This window comes from Phoca vitulina, unplaced genomic scaffold (genome assembly GCF_004348235.1).
Source record: "Phoca vitulina isolate PV1807 unplaced genomic scaffold, GSC_HSeal_1.0 scaffold28, whole genome shotgun sequence".
Taxonomy (NCBI): domain Eukaryota; kingdom Metazoa; phylum Chordata; class Mammalia; order Carnivora; family Phocidae; genus Phoca; species Phoca vitulina.
In genome coordinates this window covers 3,593,538-3,613,096 of record NW_022589731.1, presented here as the reverse complement: position 1 = coordinate 3,613,096, position 19,559 = coordinate 3,593,538, and the positions used below count along the sequence as shown (strand labels likewise).

The following is a 19,559-nucleotide window of genomic DNA, read 5'->3' as shown; positions in this document are numbered from 1 at the left end:
GCCCTGTGGCAAGCTCCAGGCAGGGCATGGAGCCTGCTTAAGATTCTCTCTCTCCCTCTCCCTCTGCCCTTCCCCATCGCGCTCGCTCTCTCTCTCTCTCTCTCTCGCTCTTAAAAAAAGAAAAAAGAAACAAATTTGAAGACAACTCTTACAGTGGCCTTAGCTTTATTTTAAATAATGTTTATGAGCACTTAAAAATGTTTAACTTCAAAAGAATATCTTAACTCTTTGAGTATAGCAATAATGTCAAACATTTCTGAGGCTAGGTCAGACCTCCTCCCCAGTACATGCTCTTGTAACAATCAATACTTCCATTTTGTAGCACTTGTCAGAACTGCCACCAATTACTAATTTGATCAATGTTTCTCCTTCCATGACCACAGAGCTAGTATCAGTACCCTTCATTACTGAATCCCTAGGTCCTTGCACCTAGTAAGTTCTCAGCAAATATTTGTTGAATATAATATCCTTGACCTGGTATCTGTGTGATAGAGAGCAGGTTGTTGATACTTTCAATGACATACACTTAAAGCAAAGAAATGGTTTTTGCTCTCTATGCTTTTCATTTTCCCATTTATCTTACCATGTTTTCACTTGAGAAAAAGTGTTTTTTAGTATTTTAAAAACATGAATCTGTTGGGGTTTGTTAGACTCTGGCCTCTGTTAGTAAGTTACCGGGAAGTAAAAAAGCCAGACATTGTGGCATAATTTCAGTGATTTTTAATGACTGATGGTGTGATACCCACCCATGGAGATCACACAATAACACCAGCTTTTTACCTGACGATTAAACTGGCATACTCAGCATCAAAAAAGGGAAAGAGACCATATAAACCTAAGGGTAGACAGATTATATCACAAGTAATGATCTACTCATGAAACCGGAAAGCTCCCTTCGGGGCTTGGAGCCTCTGGGCTAGAAGGTTTCAGAGATCATCCGGGCCTGATAGACGTGGGAGAGTGGATTCCTCAGCCACCTTCCCACATCTTAATTATGAAAACATTCAACCTCAATATTAGTACAACAGTATTTGAAGAAAGGAAAGTTAATATATCTTTTTTCCCTCACTCATTCCCCAGCTGCCTATTACAAAGCTTCTAGATTACAACCTCTGGTATCTCTACCAAGCACTTTAAATTAAAAAGTCTCCATTTTAAAGAGCCTTGTTTCAATTACTTAGACAGCTACTGCTGGCCTCCGGCACTCTGAGCAGCCGAGGGAGGCAATGGGGTAAAATGCCAGAAAAGCAGCTAACGGGAAAAGCGACCACAAAGGAAGGTCATTATTGCCTCCATGGTACACCTTGGCAGGCATGCCTACTGGGGCCTCCCCTCTACCACTCTGTGCTTTGGAGAAACAGGCATCTCCTTTGTCAGGAAGGAAACATGCTGTGGGCATAGCTCTCGGCCTTAGATATTTTTTTCAGGCAATCAGACTATCAGATCGATGGTGTCCTTTGGGCTCTTGTCATGGTCAGAGTCATTAGGCACTCTTCCTCCCTGTGACCTGATGCAGTCACAAAGTCTGCTTCTATTTGCAAATCACTCTATCATTTGTCCCCTTTCTTTTCAACCCCACAATTATTACCTTAATCCAAGTCCTATTTATCTCTTGTCCAGGGACAATTTAAGATCGTTGCGTGTTGTAAACACTGAGAAAAACATTAGTCCCTCCATCTCTTAGGTATTTATAAAATGTAAAACCATAAAATAAAAAGCTTTCCATATGCTGAAGTGAACAGCTTCTTTCCAGACTTTTCTCAAAAATCTAGGTAAGTTAATTACTTTTTCACAGACAATCTTGGCCAGGGAAAGCTTTCTCTAGAAAGTCATATCTGTACCAAGTTTTAGGACTAGCTAGATGAAGAAGGGGAAAAGGTCTCCCAGAGGGAAGCGCATGTGCCAAGGTATTCTGGTATGAAAGAGGAGGGTGCATTCCCTGTGGCATGAGTTAAGGAAAGAGGGGTAGGAAGTCAGACAGGAAACTGTGATGGTCCATGTACTAAGCTAAATTTATCCTCCAAACCACAGGGAAGTCAATGATAAATTTTAAGAACAAACTGATGGTTGCCAAAGGGGAGGAGGGGGAGGGAGTTGGGTAAAATGGGTGAAGGGGAGAGGGAGATACAGGTCTCCAGTTATAAAATGAGTAAGTCACAGAAATAAACGCACAGCATAAGGAATACAGCCAATGATATTGTGATAGCGATGTAATGGGACAGATGGTGGCTACACTTGTGGTGAACATGGCATAATGTATAAACTTGTCAAATCACTAAGTTGTACACCTGAAACTAATGTAATGTCATTTGTCAACTATACTCAAAAAAGAAGAAGAAAAAGGAAGAGGAGGAGGTGGTGGAGGAGAGGAAGGAGAAGGAGGAGGAGAAGGAGAGGAAGAGGAGGAGGAAGAGGAAGATCTGTAACACATTAAGGTCAACCAAAACTCTTTCTGTAACTTCTGGCAAATCTGAGATCTACTGACATTTTCAAGTGCAAAGAAAGAATAAAAATAAAATACCAAAATAAAACCAAACTAAACAAATCTAGATTACACAAGCACATAGCCATGATTCTAAAGGATGAGTTTCCATCTCAGACTTCTTTCAGACTCTGTTCCCTCAAAGTTCTTCTCAGTGGTCTCCTTGGCCTGGGCACCATCTTTTCTGTTATGCCTTCTATGATTTCCTAACTTGATCCAGAGTCAAGCCCAAAGGTCAATTTGAAACCTTCCTGACCAGTCTCAGGACCTCTCATGTGGCTCTGATTTCCATCTTAGGGATAAGTCCCACCCTCACTTCATTATCCCCCCACCCCCATTGCAAATCCTTGCTGGTGGATGGTTCCATTCCACATGTCTCAGGAATATCTCAGGCTACAAAGCAGGAAGGGACTCCTACTCTCCCCTCATACAGGACAGTAGAGACCCAAAGCTCAATAAGATTTCCATCACTCACCAACCTTGACATGTGTATATGTTATGGGTGGACTGTGTTCCCTCCAAATTCATATGTTGAAGTCCTCACCCCCAGTACCTTAGGATGTAACTGTATTTGGAGACAGGCCATTTAAAGAGTTAGTTAAGTTAAAATGAGGTTATTAGGGTGGGCCCTAATACACTATGACTGGTCATAAGTAGCACTTGAGAAGTGGAGATTAGGACATAGATACACACAGAGGGAAGACCATGTAAAGAAGCAGAAAGAAGATGGCCATCCATAAGGCAAGGAGAGAGAGCTCAGAAGAAACCAATCCTGCTGACAACTTGATCTCAAACTTCTAGCTTCCAGAACCATGAGACCTTATATTTCTATTGTTTAATCCACCTAGTCTATGATACTCATTAGGGCAGGCCTAGCAAAATAATACAATATGTGACAAGACAAAGAACTTTTCTTTTTTTCCACCAGAATTCCTCTGAGGAGGACCTCTTCTTACTTCAGGACTTCATGGATCAATGTAAAGAGGAGTCAAAGTATAGCCTGGATGGCCTGAGTCTGGGTCTGTGGATGCCTGGGCATCCAAGAAGTAGGTGCAGACAAGCTGAGGATTTTGTCTGCTGTGGGACAGAAGACCTACTGAGGCTGCGGGAAGGGTCAGTGAAGGTATCAGTTTCCTAACACTGCTATAACAAATTACCACAAACCTAGTGGCTGAAGACAACACAAATTTATTATTTTTTAATAATTTATAGAATATAAATTTAATTTATAAATATAAATAGAATTTATAGAATATAAATTACAATATTTTCTGGAAGTCAGAAATCTGAAATCAGTCTCAGGTTAAAATCAAGGTATCCATGTGGCTGTAATTCCTTTCGGAGGCTCCAGGGGAGAATCCATTTCCTTGTTTTTTCCAGCTTCTAGAGGCCGCCTGCATTCCCTGCCCTCCTGGCACCATCTTTAAAGAACATCACTCCAATTTCTGTTTCCACTGTCATATTTCTTTGACTCTCCCTTTTCTGCCCTCCTCTTATAAGAAGAACCCTTGTGATTACACTGGGTTCACCTGGGTAATCCAGGATTCTCTCTCCATCTCAAGGTCTTTAACTTAATCACATATGCCCAGCCCCTCCCGCCCTGTAGGGAATTGTTCTGGGGATTCAGAAGTGGACATCACTGGGGGAGGGGGCATCATTCAGCTTCCGGTTTTCCTCACCAGAGGGTGGCATGACAGAGGAGAGACTAGGGACATAGAAATGTTCAAGGGAATTTCCTGAGTGGAAACCTATGTGCTACCATCCCTTGACACCAGAATTCTTCAGCTACCATCACCTAATCACAAAATGCTTAGCAGAGTTGGTTCTAGATTTCTCCCCCCGCCGCCAGGAGCAGTCAATGACCCAAGAATTAAGTAGTTAATTTCGGAGATGGTATGGGAATAGAGAAATTATCCAGGCAATGGAAGGCAGTCAATACATGGTACATTATAAAGCCAGCTAATTCTGTGGGCAACTAAAACTTACCTGCAATGGAAAATTCTGGAAAAAAAGTATATAACACTTGGCTCAGAGTTGTCCCATGGGAGAGGTGAGGGAACAAGAGGATCTATACACCACATTCTGTTGGTCACTGGCTGAGGGCCGCTCCCACATGTTGGCTCCCTGGTCCTTCTACTGCATAACGTGCAGAGGAGTGGGGTAGCCTCTAGAGGGTCTGGAGACAGGCTTCCAGCAAAGAAATGCAAATCCTAGCAATCAGACATCAGTGGGAGCACACTACAGTGGAAATACCAAATGCATATGGACAGGACATCAACAGTGTCTGTTGAAATTAAATTAGACCAATGACAAGGCTGAGTTTTGCATCCTCATTGATGTGGGGTTGAAACAGTCCATAAACATGAGGTAACAGCTGACATCTGGAATACATGGAGAATAAATATCAACAGAGCAGTGGCACATCTGTGCTTGTCTTATACCTGATGCATCCAGGACCGCCATTATGGCAACTCATTCTGTAAACTTCTACACAAAATCCAGCCTCGAACTCCTTGCTATCTGGCTCCAGCTCAGGACTTCTGCAGAGTCCCGTTTCCAGCATTTCCCTGGTCTCAAGCCAGTTTCCCCCCTCCTCTCCCACTCCCACCACATTTGGCTTAGACAGAACATCAATCTGCACTGCCACACATCTCTATTGCTCTTTTGAGTAGATGAAAATATATTGGATAGAGTTTCGCTCCACCTACTACTTCCTCCCTTGATTAAAAAAGAAAATTAAAAAAGAAATGACAAAAAGAAAAATCTCCAACTGTTATTTGCTCCTTTCATTTCACTCCTAGTCCTCAGCCCTTCTTCTCCACCCCCAGCCAGAAATCAGGCACTTTGGGAGTTTCCATGGCCATGTGCATGAGGACAATATGCATGTGGGTACTTTTAAGTAAGAAGTCAATGTTCTAGAATTTAATTTTCTCCTCTCGCATTAAACCTGCCATTCTTCACATAATCGGAGTGATGAATGCAGAGTCTGACTTCGTCTTCCTGACATTAATACCCATCAGGACTTCAAATGCAAACAATTGTGACATTCAACTTTATAAAAATTACCAAGTGCACCAACTCCGCTTAATTAAACCATTTAAAAGTTGCTTTTGTTACATTTAATGAATGATATATTATACTGCAATGAAACATGCAGCAATACAAATACTTCACAATGCTTCCAATTAAGACTCACTTCACTTATGCCAATTGACAACACAAGTGTTCCACACTTCATTCAGTTTGTGCATTTTAAATGAACTGGTTAGTGAGAAGGGTGCTTCTGTGCTAATGAGTTTTGTAATCAAGGCATCTATTTTAATTTCAAATTGGCTAGATTGGGGGAAATTGCTAGACTAAATGACTGGTACTAATTAGGATTATAAAAATATTCATCATGCCATGGAATTAACATGGGGGTCTGATTTTCCTACATTTGCATATTGCTTGAGTTTTGGGGAAAAAAATCTTGACAAATTGTCTTCTCTTTAGTAAATTGAACAAACACTATATCTGTTTTAGCCCTTCTTTTCATTTAAAGCATAATACATATTCATGATTTGTAAATGAAGTTAAATGATTTCAACTTCTATCTTCATTACCATATTAAAGATGTTGTCTCCATAAACTTCCTTAAAAAACTTCAAATCATAGTATTACCTATTTAAATGGCAAACTCTTTGGTTTAATCTACATATTAACCCACATGTTGGAACAAATTGATGGGCAAAGAGAGCAAAAATGGACAAAACCTGAAAAGAAAACACAACTGCCTTGTTTATTTTTCTGCTGGAGGCAGAATTAATTAGTCCTATGGCCTAACATCAGTAAGCAGTTTGACAGCTTCCGGCCTCAAGGTCCCATCCTGGAAAGTGCCATCAGCTGAGGGATGTGACAGAAGAACCACCGGATTCATCCGAAGGTCAAGTCTTGGCATGGCTGATTTTGTGGTCTCATTATTACAGCGTTTTCTGGGGCTGGGATTCAGTGTGAAGTGGCCTATTATGTGTTTCTGTCCAGATGTGGTGGTAAGTCTGTTTATCCACTAGGGAGAGTGAGGTGTGGTGGTGACTCGTAGTGGGGGATCTCAGGAAAGCCTAGGATAGAGAACAGGCCAAGCCCCTCACTGGCTACGTGACCTTGGGCAAGTTAACATTGCTCTCAAGAGTCATACGCTCACATGTATCTTGGAAATAATACTATCCACCTTGCAGACTCCTACGAGAATTCAATATAATAATGTACATAAAAGCACCTGTCACTCCCCATACACAGGAGATATTTAAAGACATATTTCTCCATTTCTGAGAAGCACCTATATGTCCAGTGCTGAATAATATAACATGGGCATGTAAGAGTTACTCAGCACAGACCTTAATTCACTGCATATATCTCCACCCCTTGGCTCCAGAGTATCTGTTTCCATTACAGCTGTCAAATCAAATAACCAAATACTAATTCAATTTTGGGGTATAGTCGCAAAATTCATCTGAAAAACTACCAGAATAAATCACTTCCTTAACATCTATGTATCGTGGATGCTTCTAAATAATAAAACCTATATCTATCACTGAGTTGTAAATAATATAGATTGAGATTATATCCAACAAGAGTACAATTTTTGTTAGGAGAAAATACATAATTTCTAGAGTTTCCCGGTTTAAAAGGGACCAGAGTGAAAAACAAAGCTGAAGAAAAGAGAAATCTCAGATTCAATGTCCTCCGAGTTCAGGGAAATTTCCCTCTGCACCACACTGCCTCTTGAAAAGGTATATAAATAATGATTTGAGACAATTTTACCTAAAGTGACCCTAATCACACCTAAAATGTTTTTTAAGAGCACTATCTTGTAACTAGGGATGAACCTATTTAAAGTAGATTACTTTTCAGAATTTTTTCAATTATAAAAGTAATCTAATGAAATAATAGAAAACTTAGAAAACAAATGGTATGGGAAAAAAACCCATAAACATAATTCCATCATCTGAAGAGAACCCAGGAAATATTTGGCAATATTCCAAACTCCATTCCTTTTAACGTTTTTCTCCTTCCCTCCCTCTTTGCTTCCTTTCTTCCTCCCTTTGTCTTATTTTTTGCATATCTGTATTCAAATAGCACTACTTTACTTAACATGTCGCATGCATGTGTGTGTGTATATGTATATGTATAATGCATATAATATGAGATATACATGTATCAAATAGGAACTAATGAGTATTCATGTTGTTACATGGTCATCATAACCACCATTTTGTTGGCTGCATAATATTCTGGCATAAAGTCTCTTAATGTTAGACATTAAGTAAATTTCTACGCAGTTTTTCCCATTATGAATGACTGTGATAAACATCATCATACCTAAAACTTCGTGGCATTTGGTATTATTCTCTTGGTACAGTCTCAGGACTGGAGTAACTGAATCGCTGGATCAAAGTTATGATATGTATGTCTCCTTTCTTTAATATTTATTTATTTATTTATTTGAGAGAGAGAGCACATGCACACACACGTGCCAGGTGGGGGGAGGGGCAGAGGGAGAAGGAGAATCTCCAGCAGACTCCCAGCTGAACGAGGAGCCCAATATAGGGCTCAATCCCACAACTCTGAGATCATTACCTGAGCCAAAATCAAGAGTCGGACGCTTAACTGACTGAGCCACCCAGGCGCCCCTGTGTATGTCTCCTAATACACATTGCCGAGGTATCTTCCAGGAAGGCAAACTCATTTGCATGGCTATCAATATTATGTCAGAATATGGGTTTTGCCTCAATTTTGCCCCAGTCAGGGTCATTTGTAATGTCATGCAGCTGATTTCTGGCTAAACTGGTAAAGGAATAGACAAAGATGAATTCCTTAGAAGAAAAGTTAGAAGTCAGCAGGTTAGGGAAATGACAGAGAAGGAGAATTTAAAAATATTAACTTTAGAGAATTAGATTGAACCAAAGGCAATAATTCAATGATGTTGAGTAAGCCCGATTCATCCAGACCTTTTGTAAGGAAACTTTCAAAAAAATGTCCCTTTAAAATTAATTTCACAGGTTTCATCTTCAAAAATGTGTTCCTTTCTGTGTCATAAGGAGAATACCCAGTTTTAGGCAAAGTTGAGGAGAAACCCATATTCTGACATAGTTTTGATGGTCACGCAAATGAGTTTGCCTTCCTGGACGACACCTCGGCAATGTGTATCAGGAGACATACACAGGGGCACCTGGGTGGCTCAGTCGGTTAAGCATCCAACTCTTGATTTTGGCTCAGGTCATGCTCTGCATTCAGTGGGGAGTCTGCTTAAGGATTCTCTCTCCCTCTTCCTCTACCCGTCTCCCTGCTCGTTCTCTCTCTCTCTAAGTAAATAAATAAATCTTTAAAAAAATGACCCTGACTGATAGTGGCCCCCTGAGGGTGGAGGATAATGACTGCACAGTGAAAAAGGGGATTCTGGGAAGCCAGTCATGTGCTCCTTTAATCAGAGTGCTAGTTTCACAGGTGAATTCAGTTTATGAAAATTCATCGAGCTCATGAGATGCACACTTTCCTATATGTATGTTACACTTTGCCTTAAAAGGTTTAGAGACTGACCCTGACTTTAAAAGGCCAGGTGCTGTCATACCAGGGTGAGTGGTCAAAATGGGGGCAGAGAATGGAGGCAGGATAGAAGGTATGGGCAGGTCAGGTAGACAGGTTCCTAAGTCTAGAGGGGCTTGTCAAGGAAGGGATAAGCAGAAGAAGTCCTGAGTCCAACAGGAAAACTAGAAACATAGGGTCAGAATTAGGGACACTAGGCAGCAGTGTGAACACAAAGGATCAGGGCATGCGTGAAGACACGGTCACTCCATACAGGAAATGGGTGGAAGAAGGAAGAAAAGGCTGTGAAGCTGCTCCATGTCCTTCCCACCTGTGGCTACAGTCACCTGCTTCACCAAAATCCTGTCTTGGCTGAACTTCTACCATGAGAGCATAATTGCTTTGGGAAAGGTGTTGGGAAAAGGACATGAGTACCCTAACTAATACATATATACGCTGCACCTTACATTAATTATTTTAACAAATGTTCTTTTCCCTGACAGAAATGTGTTAGCTTACCAAAATGGACACCTAGAAGGTAGAGATAGAGCACAGAAACTCTGGGACATGATACAGAGAAGCAGGTTTGGGAAGACAAAGGCCACCAGATCCATAATTTTGTTGAAGGTTGTTCCTTTGAGCTAATGTTCTCGTGAGCAAAGTTGGCATGGGTGGAGATTTTTACTGCATGACCCTCACTGAATGCAAGTTAATATTATATGTTCAACTAGTTTTGTCATTCAGAACTCAGCTCAGGTAGATTAAGGGTAATATCTGAATAACACAGAGGTTGCTCCACCTCCTTGATAAAAAATAGGCCATTCTTGGCCCACTGTTTCTGTTTTCACCCCCATGAAAGTGGCCTCATGGAAACCGGGTTTCTATGGTGATGGAGATAGCACATCCCCACTGTACTGACGAGATCTCTGGAAGAGCACAGTCAGCTTGCCATAGGTGAGTGGGGCTCTCAATTTTCTTTCTCTTAAATGATACACAAGTGGTTTTATAGGCATGGAAGGGACCTAATGAAATTGCAATGTTTTTCTTTATTTTTTAAAAAGATTTTATTTATTTATTTGACAGAGAGAGACACCAGCAGGGGGAGTGGGAGAGGGAGAAGCAGGCTTCCTGCCCAGAAGGGAGCCCGATGCAGGGCTCGATCCCAGGACCTTGGAACCCTGACCTGAGCCGAAGGCAGACGCTTAACAACTGAGCCACGCAGGTGCCTCTGCAATGTTTTTCTTTAAATAGAAGGTGCCCTTCAGTAGTACTCTCATTCCATGGAGGATACGCTTCAAAACCACGGTCATCCCTAGTTAATCCCCAGCAGCTTTATCCCCACCAGGTGGGAGCTATAAAGCCTGTTTCTGCCAATGGCTACTGAGGAACATTGTCATCACCTGCTAATCCTGGAGCTCTGGATACCGTTACATTTCTAATCTGAGGGTTTACAGAAGAATACAAATGAAAGGAACAGCGTCATTTGTATCCAGCATTCCCGAAGTACGGGTTTAAACTTCCTTTTGAATTTTCAGGCCCTCCACAGTCCAGATACTCTAATTGGCCAGTGCCCTGTTCATGCAGGACACAGCAGCCCCAGGGAGGATTCAACCAGCAAAGCCTGCATGGAAGCACCATCACCTCTTCAGCTGTGGACTCTATTTGGCCAGTGACCATGCCCAAAACTGCATCAGCTCCTTAACCAGCCTGTCAATCTGTCAGCTACTATTGAACTTGGCTGCCAGCAGGTGATCAAAAACAAAAAAACAAATCAACAAAAAAACACACATAGCGGCCCACTCCACCCAACTACTAGAACAGCAACCCTTCATTATGTGTGCTAGTGTTTCAGAAAGTGTTTTTTTACGTTGAAAATACTGTTAATTCTAGACCAGTCTAGGCCGGAAGCGTCTGAAAAACAACAGAATCTGAAATCCCATGGAGTTCCTCATCTCTGATCTCCAAAGCCAGCTGTATCTGTTAAAGTTTCATGTTGCCAAGAAGATAAATGATAATAGAGAGTTTTGTAACTCTACCTCTTCTGCAGAAAAACAGCTGTTTTCAACTGTCTCCTGCGGAAGACCCCTGTGCCAGGACGTATGCATCTGTGAATACATGAGCATGTACCCACTTTAAAAAAAAACAAATAAAAAATCAAACCAAGTCTCTTGTCAAAATAAGGGATGTTTAAAAATCCAGCTTTCTACAGCAATGAGAACAACACCTATCCATTTAGAGGACTGTAATATCCTCAAAACCTATCTCAAAGTCTTTTTTTAAAAATCTCAGTTTGAATAATAATATTGAGCCCTCCAGCTAATCCAAAACATCACAGTGTAGTTTCAGTCGTCAGTGAGGCCACAGCCTGATGGAAACAAAAGAGAATCTAGCCTCTTAAATAACTGTAAATATACAGCCCTCCAAAGACATTCTAGGGCTTTGATTCAGAGAGAAGAGAAGCATAGCTTTTCTTTTATTATTCCAATTTGATCAACCATAACCTATTACTTTTGCCAGTTGTTTCACAAAGATTCTTATAAAGCATTTCCCAAGATTCATATACCCAAGAAAGAATCTCTCATCTTCAGTAAGTACTGAGTTCTTTTATATTAAAATGAAAAGTGCCAGGAGAATCTACAGGACAGAAGAGGAGCAGGAATCAGGAAGCTCCTAGGATGGCCAGAATGGAAGGACTTGGTCAAAAGCCCAGGTCAAGCTGAACAGGAAACAGAATAACTTTGCTATATTGTGACACATCAAAATTGGAGAGCCATGGCCCTCCAAAGGGCCAAGTGCAAGGTGCATTTGTCCCTACCTCCCCACCGGTTTGCAGCTTTGGAAGTTGGGAGGCTTGGGTGATATCCCACAACCTGGCCTTGACCAGTGCAAGGTAGCCACATTTCCTAGCTGACTCACAACCTGCCATCCAGGGTCTCAACTAACACAAAGTTATGAGCATGTCTCAATTTCTAGCTGCAATTTTGTTCTATCCAGAACATATTTCCTTAATTCTCCAGCAGTGGCTTTACCGAGTGAGATCTCTTGGCAAGTCTCCTGCAGCTTTGAGGTAGCAATTTGGAAGGTAAAGCAATTGGATATTGTCCCTTTAAAATATCATTCAATTAGGTCTTTTGTAATACATACAACATAACGAGATAGCCTTACCGATTCTAAAGAAATTGCTAGTGCATTTCATCAAAGGCACAATAATGGAAACGTCGATTCACTCCTCACCACAAACATCTCCCTTCGATGCTGCAGTTACCTTCCTACTCACACTTTTCATTTTCTCTAGAAGAAACCAGATGCCTCAATGCATGCACATCAGAGAAGGTTTCAGTCTGAAATAAGACATTTGTATATCAATCTCAACTCTCCATCCGCTGCTGCATAGCATCCCTCTCCTTGACTCTAAACCAATAAATTAAAGAAAAACTCCTCTAAACCCTGGATGATGGAGGCTAGGTGTTTTATGCCAGTTCTGCAAAAGTTGCCAGGGGCATCGTCTGCCTCCTCACACAATTTATTTAGAAGAATGGCAGGGTACCAGTTAGAAACTTTATGGGCCTGAAGAACATTCAGCCACTTTATGCAAAAGATGTTAACAAGAAAGAGTACCTAAGGAATAATACATCCAGAAATGTGCAGCGTGATTAGGAAAATCCATCAACACCCACTGCCACATTTCCAAATATTTTTACTATGTAAAAAAGCAGCCACCAAGCCTGAAAGTATTTTGAATGCATTATATCCACAAGACTACTTCATGAGCAATGCCCCAGATGTTCTCAGTGCTATGGAGATGAGGGAAAAGGATCCTCCTTCTGGATACACCCAAGGCATTCCGCATTTGGTTTATCAACCTCTTGGCATGAGATGTCTAATCTAGCTTGTCTCTGTATAAATAAAAACATAGTTTAGGTTTTCTGAGTGTCATCTAAATAAATTACCATCCAGCCTTTAACAATAGCCAAAAAATTTATTTTTCAATATAGCTTCAAAATATTCATAGCAATACGAAGCATCCAAACTCACAGACTACCTGACATTTGGCTAAGTCTTTCATACAATAGCCACTTGATGCCATGAAAGAAATGTATTTGCAATGGCTTTCGCTTTGCAAATGTCATGTGGCTGTCCTTAGGGGATTGCATTAAGCACCTGGCACCCACCATGAGGCTCCACCAATGAGAGATATAAAGGTTATGTTGAAATTATTGTTTAAAGGTGCTGACATCTCTCTCTCTCTCTCTCTCTCTCTCTCTCTCTCTCTCACACACACACACACACACACTCACATTTAAAATCACATATTCAAATATATACCGAGGAGCAACTGTATCAGGATTTAAGAGAGAAGAGAAGAAGCGAAGCTATTTCAATTAAGGTTAATCTGTGGATATCTCTACACAAGGCAGTGCTTATAATTATTTTATCTATTTTCTTTCACTGATTGATTCCACAACATGATTACCTAATAGTTTGGTATCAAGCACTGTACTAAGGTTCTATACTAAGGAAATACAAAGAAAAATAATCTAAAGTCCCTTTTCTTAAGTATAAGTTCATCAGCTACAGCACGCTTACCATAACATTTATGCATCCATCCACTAATTTGTCCACCTCACAGATATTTACTGAGTACCTTTTAAGAACCAGGCACTGTGCCGGCCCTGGTGCAACATCCATGAGCAAAACTAGACATGGCCCTGCCCTCCTGGAGCTTGTAGTCCAGTGAGGAACACAGATAATCCAAAGATCACATAAGTCAATGTAAAATCTCACCCGTGACAGCCCCTCTGGAGGGGAAGTGGATGGTACTATGGGAAAGAACACCACGGAGCATCTAACTTTGTCAGGGAGTTTAGGGGAAGACGCCCTGAGGAAGTGATACTAGATCTGAGATCTAACAGCGACAAAGTTGACTTCATGGAAGAAGATTTAGGCCCAGGAATGGAGCCAGGAAGACAGCTGGGATGAAGAACTGAAAGAAGGACATTCAAGGGAACATGGTAACAGTGAGTCAAGTCAGAGGAGGGACCAGCTAAGGAGGCCCTAGTAGATTCTACAGAGGACTGTGGTCTTTTTTCTGTGAACAAGGAGAAAATGCGGAAATCCTAAGATCTACATTTGGGAAATAGATTGTTCAGGTTATAGTATAAACACTGGAAGAGGCTCTGGTCAACACTCGAATGACAGATATAACCTAGATTTGAGTGGTGGTGGTAACAGAAGTCCATGGAATTATGAGATGGAGATAGAATGATAGGTTAGAGATGCTAGGTTAGGAATGAGGAAGTATTAAGGATACCTCCTAGGTCTCTGACTTTTGCAACCAAATGGATACAATTAGGGAAAACTGGAAGAGAATCAGCTATGTTGGAGGGAGAGCAGATGTCCATTTTTGGAATCCATTGAATCAAGAGGCTTCTGAGACATACAAGAGACAAGGTCAAGTACACAGCTGGATAAATGGATCTTGAGCTCGAAGAGGACTTATTGGGTCATTATATCTTGAAGGTACTTTTAGAAAACAACAAAATGGACGTGTTTGAGACTTCCCTTCCTTTGCTAAACTACAAAAATGGTATATTCAAATTTTACCAAATCAACGCAGCATGGTATGCTGGAATAGTCCCTAGACTTGGAATCTGACAACATTCATTCCAGCTGTGGCTCTTCCAACTACTGGCTGGGCAGGCTTGAACAAACACCTTAGCCCTTCGGCACCTTCGTTTACTACAATCACTATAAAATTACTATGAATACACTTTTCCTACTTGCTTCACAGGGTTGTTTTAAAGGTCAAATGAGTAAAATTATAGAGGAAACCATCTTAAGCCTATGAAATGATGCACAGCACTGCCAATAATAGAGCTGCTTGCATAGTTTGATACTAAAGAGCAGAAAAGAAAGTTCGTTGCTACAGACAAAATGAACCCGGCTGGAATGATGAAACGTCACTGAATCCCCTCCAACATCTGGACTAAGTAAACAAGTGCTTTTCACCAGGTAGTACCTGGGTGACAAGATGTGAATAAAGACAGTGTTTGTTCACCTTTTGATCCAGACTGTAGGCCAGCACCCAGTCCTCCTGCTTGGGATGGAAGAGCAGACTCTGGATGTAGAAAGTGAGCCGGTATTTCTGATAGGTGGCCCCCTCATCTGAGCTGATTAATATGCTGCTCTCCATTTCAGGATCACTAAGAAGCATGATCTAAAGAAAGGAGAGGAGAGAAAATACAGATTGAGTTAGCATGAAAGAATAAATACAAGAAATTAAAGCATAAATATAAAGTCATCTGTACTTGTATATCACAGCACAGAAAGGGGCATGTGGGTCTCTATATGAAATATTGGCATTTTTTCCCTGATTTAGCCCTTCGTTGCTGAATGGAGCTAGAATATTATGCATGGTTAGGTGTGCATACAAATGAGGCTTCATTTTGTGATGTCCATCTTATAGGTAGTTTCATTGTTGATGTTCATCTTTTAAGTAGTGAGAGCATATTCTTATGCTCCTCTGTCCCCTGACCTTGAGACCATCACACAAGCCCTCTGCCCCTCCCCCTCCCTCAATTCTCCAGGGCACTCTTCATCACACCATTGTTCTTACCTGCCCTTTAGTCTTGAAAAGGATCTCCCTCTTATCCCACTGTTTGTTTTGTTCTTTCTGAATGAATTGTTTGAGTGATTTAATTGACTTAAGTGGTTTCAATGATCACTTTGTTCTAGATACTTTCCAAAGCCCACATCCCCAAAGGCCCCTGGGGCAAAGACTGCTGCTCAATAAAGTGCATCATCACTAAGCCAAAGGGACAGAATGGTGTAGTAGAAAGGCTTTGGCATCCAAGGGAGCAGATTCAAACTCAACGCTTCTCTGTTCATCTTGGGTCACCTTGGAAACCTACTTAACTCTAGTTTCCACAATAATTGAGTAGCACGATATCCGAAAATGGCTTTGACAGGTGGCATAACATACAGTCTTACAAGTGATCGCTCTAATTATCATTGACCTTTCAGTACTTAACGTAAAAGCCCCCTCCCATCAGCGCAGATTGGCTTCTACTTATAGTACCTCGAAGACATTGATCTCACTAACCCTGTGACTGACTTTCCAGTATTTAATCCAACAGACACTTAGACGCTCAGACCTTTCCCGCAGTTGAACTCCTGACAGTCTTTGATACCAATGGCAATTCCATCCTCCTTTCAGCATTCCCTTCCAGGGGCTTCCATAACATCAAGTTCATCTTGTCTTCCTTTTCATCTATTTTGAATACTCAACCTTCTCTGATCTCCTTATAATAATGACCATTGCTAAACCCTCAGTGTAGACCCTCTTTTCTTTTTATTCAATGCACTGTTCCTCAGTGACTTCTTCCAAGCTTTATTTTTTTTCAATTGCCATCTTTCTGGGACAGCTCAAAAATTCAATCTGGACCTGAGGTCTCCTCTCAGTCTCAGATTCAGCTTCCTGGCAGAATCTTCTATTTGGATGTCCACAAACACCTCAAACTCACCATGCCCCACAATGTACCTGATCCCAGTCCTATCCCTTTCCCACCATGTCCTGCCTGGCTCAGTTCATGTTTCCACCAATGCTTCAATATAAAGCCAAAAACCCGAGATTCATCCTTGACTCTGCTTTCCCACTCGCCTCTCAAAATACCCATGTATTTTACCGATTAATTAGCTCTAAAATCAAATCCATTCTCTTCCTGCTATTGTAACTGCCATAGTCCAAAACGTGATAATCTCTACACTGGATTACTGTAAAATACCCCTAGCCAATCACAGTGCTGTCCTCACTTGCCCCCCATCCACTTTGTCACACTGTGGCCAGAACAACTATCCTATAATACAAATCTGATTCCAACATCCCCCTACATAAAACCATCCGATGGCTTATCATTGATCTTCCTATATTCTAAAATCCTTAAAACAGCCTAGCAAACTCTGCCCCCTGCTTTTGTCTCTGGCTTCATCAGCACCACAGCCCTTTTGACCTTTATTATCCAGAGAGACCCAGCTTCTTTGAGTTCCTCATGTTTGCTGAGTGACTGAGCAAATGAGCTTATTCCCTCTTAAGAGTTATTTCCTGTCTTTCGCTCTACTGCCACCAGTCAATAGGGCTACTTCGACACGTGGTCTGAGCCGCAGGGCCCAAAGTACAAAATGAAGCCAAAAACCATTCCCAAACCTTATAAAATAAAATTATTAAATAGCAGGATTTTAAAAATGTTACCCATAGCATATATTACTATTATAAAGTAAGCTTTAAAACAAATTCAATCCCTTTAACTGCAAAGATTCATAGTCCTTTTCCTCTTTTACTCCTTTATAGCTTCCAAGACAAGCTTACTTTCTTTTTCTCAAATATTTGCTTTGGCTTCATTGAAATAAGTTATTACTAGTTATCAGCAAATTTTTAAGCAATATATTTTTTTCATTCATACGTGAATAATCTAGGGGAAATGTTCTGAGGTGGATTTTTCATAGACAAAATAGCTTCACCTCCCTTGGCAATGTGAAGGGGTAGAGGCAGCAGATAAAAGCCCCCCTGCTGCCCTTGAGAACACCTCAAAGAGGCTGCATCCATGCTCCTCGTGAAGTCTGAGAGGACAAATACACTGAGGAAGAATGAAGCTTTCCTCACCACCCTGACTTGCTTCCCACCACGTGCTGATGGGCTACGAAACAGGCAATGAAATCATTTTTCCCCTAGTACAGAGAAATTAAACTGCTTATTTTATGCAGGTATAAAGAAGCTTCATGCCTATGATTTTAATTAGAAGATAAGACCAACATCATAAATGGACTTTATTTTATATACCGTGAGTTACTATATACTGAATAAGGGTTACCATCAAATATCTAGTGCAATGTAGTCTCTTCCCCCAGCAGTTTCCTTCTGGGTGCACACACACACACACACACACACATTTATCCACACACACATGCTGCATGTATGTGTGTCACACACACATACATGCTCACACATACAGCGATGCTGCATACAGGAGCACACACACGTACATTCATGAATTCATACATGAGGCATATTGACACTGCATGGTGGTTTGAGAGAGCTTTTGTTGGAAGAGCCCATTTTTATTGCAACCTTTCTGACATTCTCATCAGAAACCCTTTCATATACTTTGGTATCACTAGCAGTGTCTGTATTCAATCCCAGTTTCTGAGAAGAATGAAATGAAGGGAAACAGAAACCTGTATGTTCTGGATCTCGCTTCTGCGCTGGGCACCTCACCAGATACTTTATCGAACCCTCACACAAATTAGTTGAGGTATCGTCAGTTGTGTTTTATAGATGAGGAAACCGAGCCCAGAGGAGGAAAGCAACTTGCCCGCCACGTCCTCTGAGCAGCCCCGACGCCACTACCAGCCCCAGCACTTCCACTTCCTGCACCTTCGGCCACAGCGCTTGGCTCTCTTTGCCAAGGGACAAGAAGGAGTCAGAGAAGCAAGGCTGCAGCCTTTTCTTAAGCATCTCTAAGAAATCTACCCAAAAAAAAAAGCAGCTTCAAGAAAGCCCCTTTCCTCCTCTCATTCATAGCCACCTCTGGCCTAGAGGCCATGAAGAATTAAATAAGTAGGAATCCAAAGAGGAAATAAAATGTTAGTGAAAAAAGGAAGGAAGGAAGGAAGGAAGGAAGGAAGGAAGGAAGGAAGGAAGGACCATAATATTAAGATAAATATGAGAGCAAATGCCTCACCAGAAGTTGTCTCAAGATAAAATATGGGTATTGTATTTTAATATATGACATATGTAACTAAAACCATCCCAATTTTTACTATTAAGCAGGGATTTCAAACGCAAATGCTTAAGAGGGCAAAGCAAGTAAAATAAGTAAATGAAGGAAAAAAAGCAAGACAAGGAGTGGTGAAGAATCTGCCAACATGAAAGGCGCACATCTTTCCTTAAAATATCTAAAATTAGATTTTTTTTTAAATTGTACCCAAATTGAATATGTCTGTGGACTGAATTTATGAACTAGGCAGGTGACTCTTATGAAGTTATGATAGTTTATTTGTACTGAAACAAAGAAATGTACAACCCCCGCCCCTTAATTTTTAGTTACAGGTACGTAAGTGTAAAACCCTCGGGGATGCCTTAGACGTCTGTGCATTCTGCATTTGTGCGATTTGGACAATGTGAATGGGGAAGAGTTTCCATTGGAGACTTTTGTTCTATTTTGCTTTTGCTTCGATTCTTTATCCAGCTTTTCCTGACGTAAGATCTGCAGTGGGGGTGTATGTGTGTACTGGAAGGGGAAAAGGATATTTCAAATATGGTTTAGGAGAGTTATTAATGCTATAGGCTCTGGGGGCAGGTGGCTTAAGTTCAAATCCTCAGTCTACTACTTTGTGTGTAAACGTGAGGCTATTACTCAATTTTTTCCAAGTCTCTTACCTCATCTATAAAAAAAGAGAGAGAGAGAGAAGATAATAATTGTATCTAACTCACAATGCTGTTGAGAGGATTAAATGAGAT

General features: G+C 41.0%; 1 protein-coding gene across 3 annotated transcripts in view; it reads right to left on the bottom strand.

Moving 5' to 3' along the window:
- Nucleotides 1-19,559, bottom strand: part of SORCS3 (sortilin related VPS10 domain containing receptor 3) — a 569,814-nt gene that overhangs the window by 255,270 nt on the left and 294,985 nt on the right. For all 3 annotated transcript variants that reach the window (XM_032423232.1, XM_032423230.1, XM_032423233.1), the window contains exon 4: nucleotides 15,102-15,260. In XM_032423232.1, the coding sequence (XP_032279123.1) occupies nucleotides 15,102-15,260 (159 nt within the window). The remainder of the gene's footprint in view (nucleotides 1-15,101; nucleotides 15,261-19,559) is intronic.